General features: G+C 41.8%; 1 protein-coding gene across 3 annotated transcripts; it reads left to right on the forward strand.

Annotated features, from left to right (window-relative positions):
• The first annotated feature begins 562 nt into the window (after positions 1–562).
• On the forward strand, positions 563–17,623 carry LOC120020430 (epidermal retinol dehydrogenase 2-like). 3 transcript variants are annotated; one of them, XM_038964089.1, is made up of 7 exons: positions 563–689; positions 7,205–7,536; positions 9,526–9,657; positions 9,927–10,026; positions 10,657–10,801; positions 12,495–12,620; positions 13,527–14,308. In XM_038964089.1, exons 2-7 carry the CDS (start codon positions 7,216–7,218, stop codon positions 13,621–13,623), a joined length of 921 nt encoding a protein of 306 aa, XP_038820017.1. In that variant the 5' UTR covers positions 563–689; positions 7,205–7,215; the 3' UTR covers positions 13,624–14,308. The 3 variants fall into 3 exon arrangements, with proteins under 3 accessions (XP_038820017.1, XP_038820016.1, XP_038820018.1); XM_038964088.1 differs by lacking the exon at positions 13,527–14,308 and adding an exon at positions 16,395–17,623 and having other exon boundaries at positions 564–689; XM_038964090.1 differs by lacking the exon at positions 13,527–14,308 and adding an exon at positions 16,395–17,623 and having other exon boundaries at positions 590–683.
• The last annotated feature ends 6,939 nt before the right edge of the window (positions 17,624–24,562 follow it).

The raw sequence follows: 24,562 nt of genomic DNA on the forward strand, positions 1-24,562 counted from the left end.
TCGCTCTTTTCAGTGAGCTGCAGTGAGCTGCAAAAAACACTCAAACTAGAAGTTTTATCTCCATCTCTTCATTCAAAGACTCAATCATGGACACTCTTACTGACAGTTGTGGCTGCTTCACGTGGTGTATTGTCTCTACCTTCTTGCCCTTTGCATGTTGTCTGTGCCCAATAATGTTTGTGCTGCAACCATGTTGTGATCCTGCCATGTTGTGTTGCTACCACATTGTTGTCATGTTGTGTTGCTACTATGCTATGTTGTTGTCTTAGGTCTCACTTTATGTAGTGTTGTGGTGTCTCTCTTGTCGTGATCGGTGTTTTGTCCTATATTTTTAATCCCAGCCCCTGTTCCCGCAGGAGGCATTTTGCCTGTTGGTAGGCCGTCATTGTAAATACGAATTTGTTCTTATTAAACTGACTTGCCTAGTTAAATAAATAATATTCAACACTTTTATTGACGTCCATACTCCTTGCTTGGTGGGCAAAACAACGAAAAAACGCCACCTGCTGGAGGGAGACAGATTTTCCCCCGTTGGGCCTCACTTCCTTTCTGGCTTTGATCAGTGGCTTTGATTGGGTGTCATGTGACATTACATAACCAGGCTCCAGCTCAATTCAAGGAAAGTCGGCTGCACTGTTCAGGCATTTGACGACGGGAAAAGCAACGAATAAACCACGCTGAAGGTGCAGGTAACGTCACCGAAGACATCTCAACATAAGGAGACAAAATCCTGTTTCAGTTCATGTCTTTTTTTGCTTTGATTCGCGAGTGCACAGGTCGTTAACAGACCCGAATTTACAGTGTTGTAATGAAGCGATAGTTGTTACAAAATATGTAAGGTTGAAGCTGATTAAGAAACCAGGTTTACATCCAGAATTTTTAATGTGAGTCAAGGACGTGTCTGTTAGTGTCACGACGGGTCTGATGGAAACATTGAATTTGTCGGTAAACTTGACAAATGTCGACAAAATACGCTAAATGTATTATCTGGGAAATTACGGCGGAAACGCCTTTATGCACAGATTTTGATGTTCAGAGTGGAAGAGGCTTTACTCAAACTAAAATATGTCCACGAAGTGAGGAATGTTTGTATGGAGGTCAGTGTCGCATTTGGGTTAAAAAAATGTAATTGATCATTTGCTACGTGAGACTTATTTCATCGAATAGAAGTTTCGCAATGGTTAGGTTGGTATTCCCTGCTATAAGTGGACGCACGTGGCATTTTGGCAACTGTGGAAATACAACTTTTAATCAGTTGTGCCTGTTATAGAGAGATGGACTCATTAGTATGGACATTGCCATTGAGGGCTACAAAGATGAGCCATCTATCTATATGGCCTGTTCACACGCGTAGCATTGTCTAGAATGGTCCCACCTGTTCTCGCCTGCTTTCCTTCTTTGAGGACATGTATTTCCATTGTTAGAGCGGTCACTTGACTATCTTGTCAATATAATAGACCATCTTTGATATATTATAGACCATCTTTGATATATTAAACCATCATATCGAAGTGAATTTGGAGTCACACGATACATGTGTGTGATCCTTCCACTACGACTCGGGAAAGGATGTAGTTTATTAGGCTACAGATGAATTAAGTTATGAACTTCACAGGGTGGTGAAAGTGCACGGTAATGATCTTGATGCTCCTTTCCAATAAATAGAGGGTCTTATTCTGGTGACATGATGATTGAGTCTTGGCTGCTGTTTTTACAAATAAAAATGAAGTCAGTGCCAGCCCTAGCATTTGCAATTTTACAAATTTTGCCATGGGGCTGTTAAAAGATTTAGAAGTTTCATAACACATTTCCTGCTACTCTACCAATTTAACCTCTCGAAGTTTTGCCATACAGGACTTTGCTGCTGTCCCTTGCCTTTCTCTATCATTTTTCCAACCGTTAACAATGATTAGGGTTGCCAGGTCTAGCTAAAATTAAGAGTGAAAACCCCTAAAAACCAGCAAATTCGGTTTTCAATCAAAATAATTGTGAGGTGAAGAATATGTCGCAAGTTAAAATATTAATTGCCCTTATTAAACTCTCCAGAATTTTCCATCAATGGATGTCGATTAACTATAGACAAATCCGACAATAGAGGTTGAGTGTTGAAAAGAGGATCTCAATCTCTGTGCAAGAAACACTTGGAAGAACTTCAAAAAAATATGTTAGGCTATTTTCTGGCAATTGTGCCAGATGTTAAGACTACAAACTTATAAATAAACCTTTTTTTTATGCTAGTGGTTGTGGGATGAAATAGTCTGGGACAGTTGTATTAATTTGGGATCTATGTTTGGAATATTTATTTCTCGCATAGAATAGTTTGACTTTTGTACTATGGGGGATAGTGGATTGGCATAGGCTAGTGCTTTTGCTGTTTGTTAGGCCTACTTATCTTGTTGGCTGACAAAGTAAATGTGGACAGTTCTTCCAATATCTTCAATATGCACCTCAAAGCATTCTTCACTCATGCTGCCAAACTTATCCTAGTAAAACTGACTATCCTACTGATCCTCGACTTCGGCGATGCCATTTACAAAATATCCTCCAACACTCTACTCAGCAAATTGGATGCAGTCTATCACAGCGCCAGCCGTTTTGTCACACAAACCCCATATACTACCCACCACTGCGACCTGTACACTCTCGTTGGCTGGCCCTCGCTTCATACTCGTCGCCAAACCCACTGGCTCCAGGTCATCTACAAGTCTTTGCTAGGTAAAGCCCCGCCTTATGTCAGTTCACTGGTCACCATAGCAGCACACGCTCCAGCAGGTATATTTCATGGTCACCCCCAAAGCAAATTCCTCTTTTGGCCGCCTTTCCTTCCAGTTCTCTGCTGCCAATGACTGGAACGAATTGCAAAAATCACTCAAGCTGGAGTCTTATATCTCCCTCACTAACTTTAAGCATCAACTGTCAGAGCAGCTCACACATCATTGCACCTGTACATAGCCCATCTGTAAATAGCCCATCCAACTACCTCATCCCCATACTGTATTTATTTATTTTGCACACCAGTATCTCAACTTGCACATTCATCTTCTGCACATCTATCACTCCAGTGTTTAATTGCTATATCGTAATTTCCTCGCCACTATGGCCTATTTTATTGCCTTACCTCCCTTACCTCATTTGCAGACACTGTGTATATGTATACTTTTTTTCCTACTGTATTATTAACTGTTTGTTTATTCCATGTGTAACTGTTGTATGTGTCGAACTGCTTTGCTTTATCTTGGCCAGGTCGCAGTTGTAAATGAGAACTTGTTCTCAACTAGCCTACCTGGTTAAATAAAGGTGAAATTAAAAAAATTGGATACGGACGCGCGCAGTTGCTTCCCCGATGTCTGTCTTCACTTGTAGCCTGTGAGAAAGACCCGACCACTTGATGGAGAGCCATGTTAGTGGGAGGTGCTTCGGAGCACGCACCATTCTGGGCCAAGGGCACAACGGCCACTGGCCACCATAGGAATGTTTTTTTTTTTAGGGTGCATTATGGCCACACAGAGAATGCCGCCATGAAATCTTAGGCATTATCAAATTGTGAATTAGATACTTATGAAGTGTGTAGGAATACATATTTCTTTGTTCATTGCTCAACACAGAATAGCCGCATGTGCGCACTCCCTCAAATCGTTTGGAGAAAATATCCTTTATTTTATTCAGCTTTGTTCAATTGTATTCTTCATAATATAAAATAATGCCACGGAATTCTAAGAAAATCTTGTCAGCTAAATGAACTAGTGTAGCCCACAGCCATTTGCCATAGCCAGATCAGGACATAACATAAGGACAACTCAGAGTATGCCATTCTGTTCTTCTGAAATAGACTACATTTTCTTCATATCATGTTTCTTCAGATCTGTCTAAAATAAATAATGGATTTATTGTGAAGGCGTAGGCTATATGGATTTATTATACTTTTTAAAATGTAGATACTCTAAAGGTTTGCATCAGTGGGTTTTAGGAAGCCAGGAGATGCTAAATGTGTAATGCCAATTTACTGTGAGATCGACAGTTATTTGCTTGACAATCACCAGCTGATGCAATTTCGTGACCGCCACAGCCCTGGTTGAGACCCGACTGATTTTCTTTAATATTTTTTTGATCCGCATGCCTAAAAAAAGGGAGGCCGCAGGCCACCTGTTGCCCATCCCTGATGTAGGCTATACCCGCATTGTACAGTCGTGGTCAAAAGTTTTGAGAATGACACAAATATTCATTTTCACAAAGTCTGCTGCCTCAGTTTGTATGATGGCAATTTGCATATACTCCAGAATGTTATGAAGAGTGATCAGATGAATTGCAATTCATTGAATTGAATCCCCCAAAAACATTTCCACTGCATTTCAGCCCTGCCACAAAAGGACCAGCTGACATCATGTCAGTGATTCTCTCGTTAACACAGGTGTGAGTGTTGACGAGGACAAGGCTGGAGATCACTCTGTCATGCTGATTGAGTTCGAATAACAGACTGGAAGCTTCAAAAGGAGGGTGGTGCTTGGAATCATTGTTCTTCCTCTGTCAACCATGGTTACCTGCAAGGAAACACGTGCTGTCATCATTGCTTTGCACAAAAAGGGCTTCACAGGCAAGGATATTGCTGCCAGTAAGATTGCACCTAAATCAAACATTTATCGGATCATCAAGAACTTCAAGGAGAGCGGTTAAATTGTTGTGAAGAAGGCTTCAGGGCGCCCAAGAAAGTCCAGCAAGCGCCAGGACCGTCTCCTAAAGTTGATTCAGCTGCGGGATCGGGGCACCACCAGTACAGAGCTTGCTCAGGAATGGCAGCAGGCAGGTGTGACAGACAATGCACAGTGAGGCGAAGACTTTTGGAGGATGGCTTGGTGTCAAGAAGGGCAGCAAAGAAGCCACTTCTCTCCAGGAAAACATCAGGGACAGACTGATATTCTGCAAAAGGTACAGGGATTGGACTGCTGAGGACTGGGGTAAAGTCATTTTCTCAATCCCCTTTCCGATTGTTTGGGGCATCTGGAAAAAAGCTTGTTCGGAGAAGACAAGGTAAGCGGTACCATCAGTCCTGTGTCATGCCAACAGTAAAGCATCCTGAGACCAATTGTGGGGTTGCTTCTCAGCCAAGGGAGTGGATTCACTCACAATTTTGCCTTAGAACACAGCCACGAATAAAGAATGGTACCAACACATCCTCCGAGAGCAACTTCTCCCAACCATCCAGGAACAGTTTGGTGACGAACAATGCCTTTTCCATCATGATGGAGCATAAGGCAAAAGTGATAACTAAGTGGCTCGGGGAACAAAACATCGATATTTTGGGTCCATGGCCAGGAAACTCCCCAGACCTTAATCCCATTGAGAACTTGTGGTCAATCCTCAAGAGGCGGGCGGACAAACAAAACCCACAAATTCCAAGCATTGATTATGCAAGAATGGGCTACCATCAGTCAGGATGTGGCCCAGAAGTTAACTGACGGCATGCCAGGGCAGATTGCAGAGGTCTTGAAAAAGAAGGGTCAACACTGCAAGTATTGACTCTTTGCATCAACTTCATGTAATGGTCAAAAGCCTTGTCAGAGATCAGAGTTGAAAATGTAACTTTTAACTGCAAAAGTAATTATGTGCACTACGTCATCATGCACAGTTTAATGGAGACACCCCTCTGGCATATTTTTTTTTTAATGAGGATTTTAGAATATTCGCATTAAAATCTGTCGCCAATTTGATGGAAACCTCAGGCCTACCTTTTGTGTCGGTAAAATTTGGATACATTTTGAAATGCTGACATTTATATTTTGATACTTTTGTATTCACTCTGGCCTGTCATGTAGGGCTGGGCGGTATACCGTATTTTATAATATACCGGTATTGATGCACGGACCGGTTTGGGTTTTTACTTTACCTTCTATAACGGTATTTTAATATTTGGTTTGTTAAATGTGATACGGCATGTGTAATGTCCATTTTTTAGTTTCACTCAAGGAGCACATTTGTTGTTCCTGGACCACCAGGCTCTTGCTTTCAGTCTTCATGGTCAATGCAGCGCATGCAACAATGTTGATGACGACAATGCTGGTTTCACTTAGCGTTTTAATATAAATCCACTAGCGTTCTATAATTACACTTAGTTTGTCTTACATCTGCCAACAGCTAGTTTGTCTTTTCTTAGCAAGTTCGGCCTAAATCATGTAAAGCCGCTAATCGCTAGCTAATAAATGTACTGAATCAGAGCAAATTAGCTATACAGCCTGATAATACCAGTGTTGGTGTAGACCTGGATCAGCATGTTTGTGCAACTGTCTTCTAAATCAGAGGAATACGCAATGTAAGAATGTTAGCTACATGAAGTAGACCCTATAATCTTTTGCTACATTGAATGTTCTCAGAACATTCAAAATGTAGCCAAAGATTATAGGCTCCCCTAGGAAACACTTGTCAACACTTTTTGGTGTCTACCCTGTCACAATAACTCCTCCCCGTGGCATTTTCATTCATTGCCATGTCAAACACTGTATTCAAAGTGCCCATTATTATAGTCCAACTATAGAATTTGAAATACCATTCTATCCTCCAAGTGTTTTGCTCTAAATTGCAAGTCAAATTGCAATTGCAACATTTGGTTCAAAATGAGGCCTAGATGGTTTGACAATATTGTGCAGCCCTACGTGGAAATGATCTCAAATGAGTGCAGGAAATGTATAAATGATTTTGGGTTGAATAGAACCGTATAAAATAATGAGAATGGAGAAGACTGATTTTGAAGTCGCTTAGCAACCTAGGGTCGCGCGTTACTCATAAAGCAAATGTAGAACTTTTTATTCTTCAAAAACATTAAGTACCGTCATCAATTTTTTTTTCAATATCGTGATATATTTTGTCCATTGCCCAGCCCTAATTCAGTGCAAATGCATTTTGTTTACATCACAATCAAACTTGTGTGTTTTGAGTTTGTCGTGTGATTTCATGAATAGCCTAGTTGCATTTCTTGCATTATATTATCACTTGAAAGTTATCCTTTTCAGATCAAACAATGCTGATCCTATAGGCTACAGAAATGTATTTGACAACTACAAAAGCAGAACACTAAACTGCAGTTTTGGCTATAAAACACTCGTCTGCAATCTATTCAATAGACAAACAAATAAGCCTGCATAAAACAATTAAATCAAATCAAACAGAAGTTGGCAAACAAATTAACTTTTAATTGTGACAACTGTCTTTCCAGGGATCAGCAAAATGAATTTCCTCCTGGAAACCCTTCAAGTGATTGTAATGTCGATCTATTACAACATGGAGGCGTTTGTCCGACTGTTCATCCCTCCCAAGAACAAAAATGTCACCGGTGAAATCGTCCTCATCACTGGGGCGGGCAGCGGCATTGGCCGGCTCATGGCTGAGAAGTTTGCCCCCCTGGGCGTTTCTCTGGTCTTGTGGGACATCAACCAGGAGGGCATCAAGGAGACGTCAAGGCTAGTGAAGGAGAAGGGGGCGACTAAGGTCCACTACTACTTGTGTGACTGCAGTGACAAGGCCGACGTCTACAGAGTGGCTGACAAGGTAATCCACCTGATTCTTATCAACTAGTCTTCCATCAAGACTATACTTTGCGGAATTAGTGTTCCTGCTTTGTTGGGTAATTCTCAGCAAGCCTTATGCTCTCCTGTGATTGGATGGCAGTGATGTTAAATAGAGATTCCGGTGGGTTGAAAACGGCTTAATTTTTTAAAGCCTTCCATTTTGGACTCGTGTCAATGTATAGCTCATACATGCATAATAAACCATCGACAGTCCTCTCCCAGCGGAAAAGTCACAGAATCCTTAGTTTAACCTGCCATCATTTAGTGCAAGAGATCAATGTAATTGATCCTGTCGTGTAGTGAACACGCACACTGAAGAAAGTGGGCTGAACAATTAATAAAATCGCCACCGGACAATTTTACATTGAGTTACTTTTTATTATTACATTTTGTTTTAGTCTACTTGGTAAATATTTTCTTAACTCTTCTTGAACTGCACTGTTGGTTAAGGGCTTGTATAGTAAGCATTTCACGGTAAAGTCTACACTTGTGGTATTTGGCGCATGTGTCAAATAAAGTTTGATTTGAGTGGCTGCATGCTCTTGCCATTAGTTAATTTGAGAACAATACATCAATCAAATCCATGCATCAGAAGGTAATTGTCAACCTTATCAGAAACACTGACAACCTTTTTAAATGGATACGTAGGGATTTTGGCGATGAGGCCCTTTATCTTCTTCCCCATAGTCAGATGAACTCGTGGATACCATTTTTGTCTTTGTCCAGTAGGATGGAAGTTTGGTCATTTTGGTTGAAGTCAGTATATTCCAAAACTGAGATTTGTGTAATGGAGTTCGTCAGGTCTGATGAGGTTGGGTTTTGAGTTCAATCATGCCCACTAACACGGGATAGTAACGCGCAGGGAGAATTGTCATGTATGTGCTGATTGCGCACTATCCAATCGTACGGCAGAACACAGATGGTGAGACACATTACACAGCGCCTCGGACTTGTTAACGTTGGCAACATGTTAACTTATGTAATGTTGAAATATCACTTGTCCCCTAAGCCCTTTGTGGAGTGGCCACTTGTTCACGTGTTTGATAGTGTTCACTTGAGTCTGCCCAGTGCTTGACTTGGACGGAAATAGGAGTCAGTAGGCTACTCATTATGGGTGACGGTACCGTTTTGTATTAAGTCGCAGGAACTCCACTATACTTTTTAGCTAATATTCTATAAGAGGTGCAGGAACTCAATCAGTAGAAAATGAGGTGCCGGTACAGAGTTCTATGCCCTCCTGCCCAAGTTGAGCACTGAGTCTGCCACTGTTTTGAAATTGTGCCAGACAGATAATAGATAGTGAGAAAGTTGTAAAAACATAACAGTACCTTAGCGCACTCGCCAGTGACTTGATAAGCCGATTTTAGTTAATGTGGCTTCCCTGCTCAATGTGCCTGCAAGCTACTACTAGCTAGCTTCATTGTTTTTTGGCACTGATAAACGGCGTGTAGCTTGTGCTTTATTTGCGATAGTTTGCTAGCTTGCTGTCCTGTGCAGCAGCAGACTTGATAGTCTACAGTGCACTACTAGCTTTCATGCACATTTTTGAACTTGAGAAATACTGCACCAAACCCCAATTGTGACTAAAACGTCCTTGGCAAAAATGTCAATGAATGACAGATTTCTTGATTCATTCTGAATATTTTGAGGAAGTGGTATGCTATTGGCTATGTTGTTGCGATGGTGTCTCAAGAGCGACAAACAACACTAACTGCCAGGGTACGATAACACACACATCGAACCACAACCCCAAGACTGAAATCTGAGCAACAGAAAAACACATGGGAAATCGACCAGTTCAGTCCCTCTTAAAATACCCCCCCAGGTCCAACCTGTTACCCATGTCCATAATTACACAGCAACAATGTTATATAATCCTTACCTTAAGTGAGTCGCCAGGATGTAGGAAACAAAAATATGTTGTGTGTTTTTGAAGTATTGTGGTAAGTTAACACATGTCTATGTTTAGGTCAAGAGAGAGGTGGGGGATGTAAGCATTCTCATAAACAACGCAGGCATCGTCACGGGCAGGAAGTTCATGGATGCACCAGACTCCCTCATTGAGAAAACCTTTGAAGTTAACACCATGGCACACTTTTGGGTGAGCAAATGAAATGACTAGTGCATATCTGCTACACTGTCCTGTCTGGTTTCTCTCACTTGCTGTCTTTGTCGGTCAGCGCAGGCATTTTAAATGTGAAAGCATTATCCTAAATCCGCCAATATGTTTATAAAAATTTGATGGCTTTAACCTCATTGTAGGCCTATGTCCCTTGTAGTGTCAATTCCACCCACACCCATCAAATGAACACAGATCTGTGTACTGATTCTTATTTCATTGTATAAGTTCTACCGCTAATTTCTCTCTAGACATATAAAGCGTTTCTCCCAGCGATGACTGCCAACAACCACGGTCATCTGGTCAGCATTGCCAGTTCAGCTGGTCTGATTGGTGTCAATGGGCTAGCAGGTAAATCACCCACTATGCATGACTTACTCCAATGTTCCTCAATACAGGACCTGGAGAGCGACAGGAGGTGCAGGCTTTTGTTCCGGTCCAGCACCAAGACCTGATGGCTAATCAATGTTTGATGACTGGCTTAATCAGGTGTTGGTGCAATGCAAGAAAAAAAGCCTGCACAGAAAATCTAAGGACATTTATTTGTCACATGCTTCGTAAAGAACGGGTGTAGACTAACAGTGAAATGCTTACAGGTCCTTTTCCCAACAGTGCTACACACCCTGAAGCCATTGTGCAGAACATTACCTTTGTCTATGCTGTAAACTCTGGCCAGTACATTATGCAATCAGATTCCTATCGTGGAGCTGATCGATACAGATGTTATCAGTCGACCTCGAATGGGGTAGAGGTTTAATGTGTAACTTATTATACTATTGTACTGTAGTTGACGGTTCCAAAGACAGACTGGGGTAGATGGACTGAAAAATGGTTCAAGGATAGTCTATTTCAACATTTAATTAACATTGACATTGCCAATGCAATTTCACAATTTAGTATAGACAAACATTATCTTGCTGTAGAGACCTTTGTTTAACCTGCTCTAAAACTGTTTGCAAATACATGTTTCTCTCCTGATAGATTACTGTGCCAGTAAGTTTGCTGCTATTGGCTTTGCTGAGTCTGTGGCTCTGGAGCTGCTGGCTACTGGGAAGGATGGAGTCAAGACTACCATAGTGTGTCCATTCTTCATCAATACTGGCATGTTCGATGGCTGCAATACTAAGTAAGTTATCTGCCATAAGGTGTTATACAGGATTTAATTTGACTTTAAAGTTGTCATATTATATTTAATGCTTTTATAAAGGGTTATCCTCTTTGCATATATTTTAATAAAGTTTCTCATTAAAAGTTTGAGATTGAATCCTGCTAAAAGGGTATGCATCCATGTAGAAAACTACTTTAATATGCAATCCCTTTAAATGCCAGGGTCAGTTCTGTTTCTTTGACACTCTACGAGAAACCTTTGAAATTGTGTTTGGTTCTTTTGAATGACCTTGTCTCAGCATTGACAGGGCAAAATAGATTGTGTTGTGGCAGGACTTACAAAAGTTATAGGACACTTCCTCTGAGCTGTGTGCTTGTGAGTTACTAATGCCTATTGTCCCAACACTATGTATAAAAGGTCACGCACATAGGTCAAGTATGTGGACTGATACTCAACGTTGCTAGTCAAAATTGCTAACCCTATGGTACAATTAAGTGATAATGCCAGAGAAGCCGGCGTTTGGAGGATATATTGGCAGGGGTGTTAGGCAAATCGTTCCAATATATCTTCCAAACACTGGCTTCAAAGGCATTATCACTTTTATACTACGAGTTACCAACATATTCAAATAATGATTGACATATTTTCATTAACGTAATTTTGATTAATTTATTCATACTATTTCATCCTTCCACAAGATATAGTCCTGACACAAATCTAGGGTTCCTACCCCAGCCGGCTGGTCGTTCGTTCTATCGGTTCGGTTGCCGGAGACGCGACCCAGTTCAGTCTTTTTGTTCTGTATCTAAGGACGCGACCCAGTCGTTAGTATGGCAATGGAAAATTTAGAACGGTCTGGCAACGTTTTTATCCCTTGCTTGCTCGCTAGCTAGCCAATTACGGCTAACTTACAGTAACGTCAAACAGTGCAGCCAGAATAACAGCAAAGTAGCTGCGTTTGTTTTAATCTGTTTTCTAGTGACATTTATTTGGATACATCCATAACAATGAGCTAATGATGCGCAATTTCACCTGGCATAGGAAATCTGCTCTCTCGTCAGGACACTTGTTCAGAGGAGCTAGCCAACAACACAGCTAACACGATCACTTTAAATTGAAGCTGGAAAGACGGCAAACTCGCTGAATTTTGTTTTAGCTGTTTCTATTGACATTTCATTGTGTATACATACATAAAAATTATGCCAGCTGATTCATGATTTACACTGGCTGAGAAAAGATGCATGTCTGTCTCCTCCCGACACGTTCATTATTATGGGACAGCTGAAGATCGAATTTCAATATTGAAACAATGTTGCAAATGTCGTAGACTGACAGCAAGGTTTATACAAATCTCCGTTGTTCAAAAATCAATGCTAGTATAAAATAAATGGTAGATCATGTATAGAGGCTTTTTATAGTGGAGATCAAGTTTATAAATTGCCTGGCTGGGCTGATAAAACAGTGGATTGCGAAGTGAGATGGAACATAGTAAATAGGCATTTGAACGTCATAGATTTAACTTGTGGAATAGATACCATACCGACTGCAATGGGGGTTTTAACCAATCAGCATCCAGGATTATACCCACACGTTGTATAATTTATCACTATCAACAACAAACATAGAAGTGTGTAATGTACACAAGAAGCATTACATACTATGGACTGGCTACAGTTGTGCTAGTAGGTAAACTAAATTGTTTCCCCCACAGGTGGCCTCTCTTGTTGCCCATCCTGGATCCAGACTATGTAGCAAACAAGATCATTGAAGCCATTTTAACTGACCAGGTCTACCTTCTGCTCCCAAAGACCATGTATCTTGTCATATGCCTGAAGAAGTGAGTTCCTTCATGTTCTTCCACTCTACACTTCATGATGGGATAGCATGCTGGGTTTAGCTATTTGTCGCACTGCCTCAATCACAGAGATCTGCTGCACAAACACGCACAATGACACTGTCAGTCACTCCATTCCAATACTCAGAAATGGTTACATGCTCAAAATGCACAGTATTGTCATACCCCTGGTCACAAACGGTTTCCTTCACTATTATATGCCCAGGTAGGGTGCACTCGGTCTAGTTTTCTAGCCTCCCTCCCTGACAAGTTAACTTTCAAGTCTTTCAATTAGCATAATCCACATCTTCCCTAGATGTCACTTTTTACAGCTTGTTTTTACTATTCCTGACCCAAACTAGCCTGTTAGTGAGTCTTCAAGTCTCGGACAGGATGGTGAATTATTTACTGTAGTAAATACTGTAGTAATTGACGAGGAAGGATGGACAGACAAATATCTGGTTAGTGACTAGCAGTTGTAGAAAAACCAAACCACCCCAAGCTTTAAGTCAGTGTTTTTATACTGTTGGTATATGTGGACCCAAGCATTTGAGCTCGGTTGCCAAGCAACAGCTTTAGTATTTTGTCTATGGACGAATGCATTGCCAGGCTAAACTGTGAGCACTTATGAAGCTTGTTACTTCACTACATCAGGCAGGCTGTCAGTTCTGATATAGTTCAAAGAAACTTGTTATATTTTTTTCACTAACATACATTCAAGTACATGTGGTATCTTAAGACATTGTGACACAATGTGGTTATTTGGGGGCACATTAATGATCACAGGTTCTGGTTGAAAATGTCACTTCAGATCCACTATGGATGGTTATTAATCTTAGATGGTTAATGCACAAAGGGTGATGTGAGTGTTTATAAAGTTGCTGACCTCCCTTCACCGTGTCCTCATAGCTCCTTGAGGTGGAAGCAGGCAGCTCTCCTGGGGAAGTACCTGGGTGCCTTCGAGAACCCAGAGCACTGTGAGACAACAAGCCTTAAGCTGCACTGATCTTCACTTGAGCCCCTTGCACTCTGACCCTCGTTTAACCCATGCCTATGGTCAACAAACTCACACACCCTCAGGGTGTGAATTGTGTTTTCTGTAACATACGAAGCCATTCGTGCATCAGCATCACTGGCTACCGATAGCAAAATGTAGATTTAATGGTTATGTCTACATTTCACACTGTTAAGAGAGAGCACCGAGGTGATTTCTGTTAGCATAACATTTACATTATCCAACAGCTTGAGGTAAATTGTCAGCATTACATTTTCAGAGGTATCAGGGAATTCAATCTGCATAGTGTTACTGCATTATCACTAGTATTGAAGGTACATTCTGTCACTTTATTTGTGAAACAAAGACCTCACCCAAAGCCCTGTAGAAGGATTGTACATGTGCATTGATTAATTTGCATACAGATACATATTTTAGGGAACTAGTGAGAGTGAAGGGAGTTTGTTTGTTTTTGACTAGTGCATTACGAAAATCTGTCAAAGCTGTTTGAATGTTTCACTTGGGCCTAATGCCATTGTTAGAGGCATTGCGCATTAATTAAATACCTGTTACAGTATGTAGAAATGCACTTTTGTGGTTGGGTGTATCTTCAACTTTTTATATGGCCATAATTGTAAATCCCATCTGGATATGTGACTACTTCAAGTATTATAATAAAAAACGTGTTTTTGTAAGACGGGATGAAGTCATCTGTTAGTCTAAACTCTACAATCATTCAGCAAGCCCTCACTCATACCCAGTGTAAACCTAGTCAGGGCTAACACAGTTGTTACAGGGGTGTATTTAATGAGGGGAAACAACCTGATACACAGCTGGTATGATTCTCATTGTATGACAATCATATATTTTCTTATCTACACCATACATTTCTATCAGAACTTTTTGTTATGTTGTACCCTCCTGAACATGCCCCTAGAAATGGGGAAACAGTTTCTGTTGTAATGTCAGGGACGCTTGGATACACCCCAGGGCATATTGCATCGATCATATCATTAAAAAAATCACTTTTTCAATTTATTTTTGAAGGCTATCAAAAGGTCATCAATGTCCTCCCTCTGCCAACGTGACATCACAACACCTTGTATTTGGCTGCACAGTAAGCTGAATTCTGATCTTTTTTTAAACTATTTGGTCTTTTGCCAAATCCGATCAGCTCTGAAAAATATCTTATTTGAAAAGTTTTGAGGTGTTGTCCAAATGACCAATTGGTGGAGAAAAAGATGAGAATTAGGCTGCCTTTGTATCTCCATAAGGCTGGCAGGTACCCGTAAATGCTTACCAAGCTATCCCAAAGGCCGGCAGATGGCGCTATTGATCTGGAATTGATGGTTCCAGCTTACTGTCCAAACGCATTGTATGCAGCTGGCAATACACTCGTATTCCCGTGGACCGGTTCATACCTAAAACATGTTCTATTCCGGCTGCAAAGGTGTCGATTTCCTACATTTTAATGGCGAGAAGGAGGAAACAAACTGAGAAGATATGCAAAGGTGTCGATTTCCTACATTTTAATGGCGAGAAGGAGGAAACAAACTGAGAAGATATGGTGTTTCAAAGAACGTACTCATTTTCCACCACCAAGCTAGTGGCTAATGCTACTTCCTGTTGCACCCTGAGTTCAGTCAGGGGTAAACCACACTGCTGCAACCTGATTGGCTGAACGCGATACGTAACACCTGAGACTAGCATTCCTAGGCATTTGCCACTTTAGCTTGGTGGTGGAAAAGGGTGTTTTCATAAAGAAAGTATGCATGTATTCCGCCCTTCCTGCCATTAAATCTAGTTAAGGAGGAAGTCGATGCCTTTGCAGCCTGAATGGATAATGTTTTAGTTACGAACCAGCCCAGGAGGATACAAGTCTGTTACCGGCTGCATACAATGCGTTTGAACGGTAAGATGGAAATAACTCTATCGCCATCTGCCAGCCTTTGGGCTGTTGCTAAGCACTTACTTATGCATTTATGTCAAATACGGATGCCAATGAGCAGTTGCTGTTATAGAAGCACCTGGTTGAGTGGACTGCAAGACTACATTTAGCTGGATACAACACAGATTTATTCAGACCTACACCTGATTAGGACTGCAGTTTACAAATGATCTGCAACCTCAACATTTTAAATCTACACAGGGCTTTTTGTGTTATGGAAATGTCCTTGAGAAAGAGGGCTTTTAGAAATTTGAACAGGCTGAGTATGTCTGGAAGTCTTGATTTGGAATGATTTCCATGGCTACTTTAGTTCCTTGAGGCCTTTGAGAATGAGTCTGAATGAAAGAGTGAGTCGTTAGCTTCATGTCGAATACAACACAATACAGCCATGACGAATACAGTAGACGTAATCACTCGCCACCAATTAGACGAAATGATTAAAGCATGAAATGGCTTCTCTTATTAACATCTTAAGTAGTGCAATTATGAGGTTGTTATGCCCTTTGAAATAAGATTTGTTACTGGACCGGAAGACATTCAAACAGCGTCGATTATACCCTGAATAATTTATTGGGTTTTCATCAGTGTTTTCTTCTTTAATTAAGGGGTTTAATTTAGTCCCACTGTGATTACCAGTTAGCCTAACTAACATAATATATTACTAGCCTAACTATCAGATTTGATCACTTAATGTAGTTGGTTCTAATGAAGTTCCAAAGAAGTAATTTGGACTCATTTTCTCTTCTAGACGATGTTTGTTCTAATAAGCTATAAATTGCGCATTGCAGTGATCATTGATAATATGTAGCCTAATTGACTGTTTTTATCACCACAGTATTATGCCCGTCAAGCTTGGGATTCTGCTGGGGATGTATCTGGGAGCGTTCAACTTTATGGATGCTTTCAAAGGACGCGTCAAGAAGGTGGAGTAGAGAAGAGAGAGAAAAAAAGAGACAACATACTCTAATATTAGTGCCTCAAAGGAGATTAATAGTGCCTGTCATGTTTCTGTATTTGTTTCTCTTTTTACATGTTTTATTCTTGTTTATAATTCATTTTAGTTATTGAAGAAAAGCCTATGTACTAGTTTAACTCTGCAGACAAATGATATGTGTAGGCTGTATTGGTAATCAAATAATTAATGTATTACCTTAAAAAAAAAAAGATGATATGTAACATGGTATTTTTGTAGCATAAACATATGGTGTTAGCTCACTACACTGACACGTAAGTATTGCTAAATTTGGTAGCTATTTCACTCTTGTAACGTTCAGTGGAATACGTCCTCTTTTTGGCCTAAAGGAAAATTGGAAGGTTTTTATTATTGTTGACTCACTTTTTAATTTTTTTAAATGTTCTTTTGTTTTATAAGGTCCATTGTTTTGAGGTCAAACCAGTTTCACCCACAGTGGTAACCAGAACCACAGATGTTGAATTGAAGTCAACTTCACAGTAGAGTAGTATGGAGGTACAGTATACTGCAATGTTGTCATCAGAGTTTTAGATTACCTCATGCGCACACATGCACAATACACATTAGAAACGGCCTAGTAGAGAAGCTCAGGAAACTCATGTAAAGCATCATTACCTGTGTGTACTGAACTAGTTTTGTGAAGTTGGCTAAGTCTACAGCAGCCAGATGACGGTTTACTCTACTGTCAATAGGATCATCAATGAAGTAATAATGCACATGCATTCAATGGCTCTGTACAGAAGTGCTAGGCATAGGATCGGAAGGTTAGGATAAATACATTTCTGTTTAGTTGGAAATGTATCAAATAGTTTGCATATACAGTATTTGTCCTCTGAACCTACCCTTTATATTTGAACAACTGAGCTGTTTATTGGTTAAATGAATATGTTTTCCTTTGACACTGAAGAGATGACAATATGAGCTAATCATTTTATTTCAACCATGTGTCATGTTACATATTAATTATCGCTCTTTTAGCATTATGTTATGTGTGTAACTGTTGGTATCTGAACATTATCCATTTTTACGTGTTTGTGTTGAAAGCCAAATGTCATGAGACATTTATTAATAGTAAAAAGTTTGAAATCAAAGTCTAATGTCTGGCTTTTTTTTTTTTTTAATTGCTCCGGCGGTTCTGGAATGGTCCCTGACAAGGTACTAAATGTGGTTACTTGGTGATTGTGTGATCATAGCGCCATCTTGTGGAGAACTTAAAACCCTTTCTAGTCCTGGCAATGACTTTCCTGACTAAGGCTGCACATCACTCCTCGCTGTGTACCATATCAGTCTGCAAGTCAGCCAGGCTAGTGAATGACAACAGTTGGATTCAAACCCAGATGTCTCCAAATACAATGGATACATCTGGGGGAGATTTGATGTATTAGATAATCTTTTAAACATCTGATTTAACCTCCTGACCCTTCAGTTGTTACTCAGTTTGTTGTCTTATCTGGAGAGAATTGCAATATTATCTAGATGTGAAGTACAGTTGACTTACTGATACTGATCTTGTTTTATCATAACTGATGTGAAATAATGTTCAACTGATGCTGACCTTGGTGTATGTTTGCATAGTCTTGTATGTAGTGTAGGTGAGATTATTTGGGACATTGCAATACTACATTTTGTTCACTAGAGGTCACTGGTGTCATACAGAGGGGATAGACCGTTCTTGGAACCCTCAGAAGCCTAGCAGCCTGAAATACAGTGCAACAAAAATTCTAGTCTGGTACCAATTTTTTTTTCTCTTGCACAAAATTGTATTGCATAGACATTGATAGTTTAAAGCATTTATGTGGGAATACTGTATTCCAGAACAGACATTTCACAATGCAAATCATAAGTGATTAAGGTTATTCTCTTAAAGTGCGCAATAACCATACATCCCTTCCTTGGCTCTCTTGATGATGTTACATGCTCTAAACAGTGCATGCTGAAAGGCAGTGCATGGTCAATCCAACGTCTGCGTTGGCCGTGCAGCATTTAAAGCCAATTTATGCTTGATCTGCGTATGTGGTCAGAGGCGCCGTATGGATGGTGTGACGCAATTGCGGAGACTCCAGAGGGATGCCGAGGCCAAAATGAGCTCAAATCAAATTTTATTTGTCACATACACATGGTTAGCAGATGTTAATGCGAGTGTAGCGAAATGCTTGTGCTTCAAGTTCCGACCATGCAGTAATATCTAACAAGTAATCTAACCTAACAATTTCACAACAACTACCTTATACACACAAGTGCAAAGAAATTAATAAGAATATGTACATAAAAATATATGAATGAGTGATGGCCGAACGGCATAGGCAAGATGCAGTAGACGGTATAGAGTACAGTATAAACATATGAGATGAGTAATGTAGGGTATGTAAACATTTATATAAAGTGGCATTGTTTAAAGTGGCTAGTGATACATTTATTACATCAATTTTTCCATTATTAAAGTGGCTAGAGTTGAGTCAGTATGTTGGCAGCAGCCACTCAATGTTAGTGATGGCTGTTTAACAGTCTGATGGCCTTGAGATAGAAGCCGTTTTTCAGTCTCTCGGTCCCAGCTTTGATGCACTTGTACTGACTTCGCCTGCTAGATGATAGCGGGGTGAACAGGCAGTGGCTCGGGTGGTTGTCCTTGATGAACTTTTTGGCCTTCCTGTGACATCGGGTGGTGTAGGTGTCCTGGAGGGCAGGTAGTTTGCCCCCGGTGATGCGCTGTGCAGACCTCACTACCCTCTGGAGAGCCTTACGGTTATGGGCAGGGCAGTTGCCGTACCAGGCGGTGATACAGCCCGACAGGATGCTATCGATTGTGCATCTGTAAAGGTTTGAGTGTTTTTGGTGACAAGCCGAATTTCTTCAGCCTCCTGAGGTTGAAGAGGGGCTGCTGCGCCTTCTTCACCACGCTGTCTGTGTGGGTGGACCATTTCAGTTTGTCCGTGATGTGTACGCCGAGGAACTTAAAACTTTCCACCCTCTCCACTACTGTCCCGTCGATGTGGATAGGGGGCTGCTCCCTCTGCTGTTTCCTGAAGTCCACAATCATCTCCTTTGTTTTGTTGACATTGAGTGTGAGGTTATTTTCCTGACACCACACTCCGAGGGCCCTCACCTCCTCCCTGTAGGTCGTCTCGTCGTTGTTGGTAATCAAGCCTACCACTGTAGCGTCGTCTGCAAACTTGATGATTGAGTTGGAGGCGTGCATGGCCACGCAGTCGTGGATGAACAGGGAGTACAGGAGAGGGCTGAGAACGCACCCTTGTGGGGCCCCAGTGTTGAGGATCAGCGGGGTGGAGATGTTTTTACCTACCCTCACCACCTGGGGGTGGCCCGTCAGGAAGTCCAGGACCCAGTTGCACAGGGCGGGGTCGAGACCCAGGGTCTCGAGCTTAATGACGAGTTTGGAGGGTACTATGGTGTTAAATGCTGAGCTGTAGTCGATGAACAGCATTCTTACATAGGTATTCCTCTTGTCCAGATGGGTTAGGGCAGTGTGATTGCGATTGCGTCGTCTGTGGACCTATTGGGGCGGTAAGCAAATTGGAGTGGGTCTAGGGTGTCAGGTAGGGTGGAGGTGATATGGTCCTTGACTAGTCTCTCAAAGCACTCCATGATGACGGAAGGGAGTGCTACGGGGCGATAGTCATTTAGCTCAGTTACCTTCGCTTTCTTGGGAACAGGAACAATGGTGGCCCTCTTGAAGCATGTGGGAACAGCAGACTGGGATAAGGATTGATTGAATATGTCCGTAAACACACCAGCCAGCTGTCTGCGCATGCTCTGAGGACGCGGCTGGGGATGCCGTCTGGGCCTGCAGCCTTGCGAGGGTTAACACGTTTAAATGTTTTACTCACGTTGGCTGCAGTGAAGGAGAGCCCGCAGGTTTTGGTAGCGGGCCGTGTCAGTGGCACTGTATTGTCCTCAAAGCGAGCAAATAAGTTGTTTAGTCTGTCTGGGAGCAAGACATCGTGGTCCGCGATGGGGCTGGTTTTTCTTTTGTAGTCCGTGATTGACTGTAGACCCTGCCACATACCTCTCGTGTCTGAGCCGTTGAATTGCGACTATACTTTGTCTCTATACTGACGCTTAGCTTGTTTGATTGCCTTGCGGAGGGAATAGCTCCATACCGCATCGCGGTGCACCTCTCAAAGTTTGTAACAATGTGGCGGGCTCAGTATAGCTCCACATTGACATGATTGGTTGATGATTGGTTGACAAGGTGAGGGTGGGAGGTCCTGTATGAACACAGTCACTTCCTTGAGAACTTCCCTCACAACAGTTTTGCACTGCTTAGTGAAGTGCAAGAAGTATGAATGCCCTGACTTCTGCAGAGGCCATATCACCGTAAATGCTGCACGGCCGACACAGATTGACCGTGCAGCGCCTTTATGGTGATGTGGCCTCTGAGGTCAGGGCATTCATACTTCTTAACCTTCGCTGAGCAGCGCAGAGCTGTTGTCAAGGAAGTGAGTTTGTGTTTTATACAGGACCTCCCGCCCTCACCTACCATCAACCAATTATGTCAATGCAGAGCTATACTGAGCTCTCCGCATTGTTACAAAATTTGAGAGGTGCAAGGCATAAATTGGCTCTCTGAGCTATGTATGTGCATGCATCCTTAGGGAGAAAGGAGGGAGAGGTGAGGAGGACCTGTGTGAAAATAACCACATTAAGGATTAGCCACAATAGTGGAATTTGCAGTTAGCCTTCAAAATAGAGGTCCCCCATTGAAAGTGATTCAAATGGATACAAATAGTGGAATAATGCCACATTTGAACAAGATAATGCTGAACAATGTCTTAATGTTGTTAGGTAAACCCATCTAGTATCGGGCCAGACCTGCCTCCAGAAAAGCCTGGATTTTTCAGGGCATTCTACAGGTGTTGGAAATGTTCCAGATTCAGAGATTCATATTCTTTATTTAATCCTTATTTTACCAGGTAAGTTGATTGGGAACACATTCTCATTTACAGCAACGACCTGGGGAATAGTTACAGGGGAGAGGGGGGATGAATGAGCCAATTGTAAGCTGAGGATGATTAGGTGACATAGTATGAGTGCCAGATTGGAATTTAGCCAGGACACCGGGGTTAACACCCCTACTCTTACGATAAGTGCCATGGGATCTTTAGTGACACCAGAGAGTCAGGACACTCGTTTAACGTCCCATCCAAAAGACGGCACCCTACACAGGGCAATGTCCCCAATCACTGCCCTGGGGCATTGGGATATGGGCTAAATAGGGAAATTAGTAGCAGGGGGAGGGATGTCCAAAAGGGATGTTGGTTCATGCTGATGCGATGGCAGATTGGAAGGTGGTACATTCATGCTGCGAACAACCCATTCCATCTCATCCAAAGCTGCTCAATTGGGTTGAGGTCTGGGGACTGCACAGACCACTCTAGTAAACTGAACTCGCTGTCATGTTCCAGGCAAAGTTTTTCCACTCCTCAATTGTCCAGTGATGGTGATCGCGTGCCCCCTGGAGCCGCTTCTTCTTGTTTTTAGTTGATAGGAGTGCAACCCGGTGTGGTCGTCTGCTGCAATAGCCCATCCTTGACAAGGCTCAAGTTGTGAGTTCCGAGATGCTGTTCTGCACACTACTGTTGTACTGCGCCGTTATTTGTCTGTCTGTGGCCCTCCTGTTTGCTTGCACAATTCTTGCCATTCTCCTTCCACCTCTCATCAACAAGCTGTTTTTGCCCACAGGACTGCCGCTGACTGGATGTTTTTCATTTATCACACTATTCTCTGTAAACCGTAGACAATGTGCGTGAAAAGCCCAAGAGGGTGGGCATTTCTGAGATACTGGATCCGGCACACCTGTCACCATTGATCATATCACGCTCAAAGTCACTTAGGTCACTTGTTTTACTCATTCAAATGTTCAATCGAACAGTAACTGAATGCCTTGATGCCTGTCTGCCTGTGTTATATAGCAAGCCACGGCCACGTGACTCACTGTCTGCCTGCTTCATACAGCACGGCCACGGCCACGTGACTCACTGTCTGCCTGCTTCATACAGCACGGCCACGGCCATGTGACTCAGTGTCTGCCTGCTTCATACAGCACGGCCACGGCCATGTGACTCAGTGTCTGCCTGCTTCATACAGCACGGCCACGTGACTCACTGTCTGCCTGCTTCATACAGCACGGCCACGGCCACGTGACTCACTGTCTGCCTGCTTCATACAGCACGGCCACGGCCACGTGACTCACTGTCTGCCTGCTTCATACAGCACGGCCACGGCCACGTGACTCACTGTCTTGTAGGGAGCAATCCATTTGCGTGAACGGGGTGGTGTACCTAATCAAATCAAACTTTTTGTCACATGCGCGGAATACAACAAGTGTAGACCTTACAGTGAAATGCTTACTTACAAGCCCTTAACCAACAGTGCAGTTCAAGAAGAGTTAAGAAAATATTTACCAAATAAATTAAAGTAAAAAATAATAAAAAGTAACACAATAAAATAACAATAACGAGGCTATATACAGGGGGTACCGGTACCGAATCAATGTACGGGGGTACAGGTTGGTTGACCATGTACATGTAGGTAGGGGTGAAGTGACTGCATAGATAATAAACAGCGAGTAGCAGCAGTGTACAAAACAAATGGAGTGGGGGGGTCAATGTAAATAGTCTGGTGGCCAGTTGATTAATTGTTCAGCAGTTATGGCTTGGGGAGAGAAGCTGTTAAGGAGCCTTTTGGTCCTAGATTTGGCACTCCGGTACCGCTTGTTATGCGGTAGCAGAGAAAAATGTCTGTGACTTGGGTGATACACTGGCTGGTGAGTGTATCAATTCAACAAAACACAAAAAAGCAAAAATCTGTTGAAATCACACTGTGGATGTATTATACTTTAGTATTGCATTGGGGGCATACTGTATGCACTGTAATGCCTTACCTATGGATCTTGGGTCCATGAAACGGGGCATGAGCCTACTCAGTGACACTGACAGAACACAACCGTGAAGTGTTTACACAAATATTAGCGTTGTAGCTCATATTAGCGAACTTTAACTGTGGGAAATCACCTCAGTATTCAAATCAAATTGTATTTGTCACCTGCGCCGAATACAACAGGTGTAGTAGACCTTACCGTGAAATGCTTACTTACAGTGCAGTGTTAAGAAAAAATTTACTAAATTAACAAATGTTAATAACGAGGCTATATACAGGGGGTACCGAGTCAAATGTGCAGGTTATTCGAGCATATTGTACGTATTGAACATTAATATTGCATGCCTTACCTATGGATCTTGGTGACACCAACAGAACACAGCTGTGAAGAGCTTTCACAAATGTTAGCATCCTAGCTCTTATTGTAGGACTCTGAAACCACTGTGAAATGAGACACAAAAGATCACCAGTAAACCTACTATGTGGTTTCACAGTCCCACAAAGTCCCACAAAGAGCTACGACATTATTTGTATAAAAGCTTCAGAATTGTAATCTGTTGGAGTAACTGAGTAGGCTGATACCCCGTTTCATGGACACAAGATCCATAGGTAAGGCTGTATTTTAAATATTTTATGGCTTCTATTTCTTGTGGAACTTGACAAATAACACCTGGGGAAATGGCAAAAACTCCTACATCAACTGAAATAAAATACTTGTTCAAAATGCATAAAATTCCGTTTCGATATTCATATTTAGTGGTTTTAAGGTAAAAGGACACCTTACCTTATATTGAAATCCTTTTGGAATCCACAATTTACACTATTTTACACTAAATAAGTAGTGATATTTCCTGGCGACAGAAAAGACTCCATTTGGAAGGAATGACCCAATTATTTTATTTTGTGGAAATTATATAACATTCCGACCTTGTTTAGCATTCATTATATTGTCAAAATATGGCATATGGTATCCGTTTGAATCGCTTTCAATGAGGGACCTTTATTTTGAAGGCGAACCACAAATTCCACAATTGTGGCTAATCCTTATTGTGGCTAGCTTCACACAGGTGAGAGGACTTTTCCTATAAACTTGGAGCCAAATACGGGAGTGTTCATTGACTCCCAACATCCAT

This window comes from Salvelinus namaycush, chromosome 25 (assembly GCF_016432855.1).
Source record: "Salvelinus namaycush isolate Seneca chromosome 25, SaNama_1.0, whole genome shotgun sequence".
In the NCBI taxonomy this organism is placed as follows: Eukaryota; Metazoa; Chordata; class Actinopteri; order Salmoniformes; family Salmonidae; genus Salvelinus; species Salvelinus namaycush.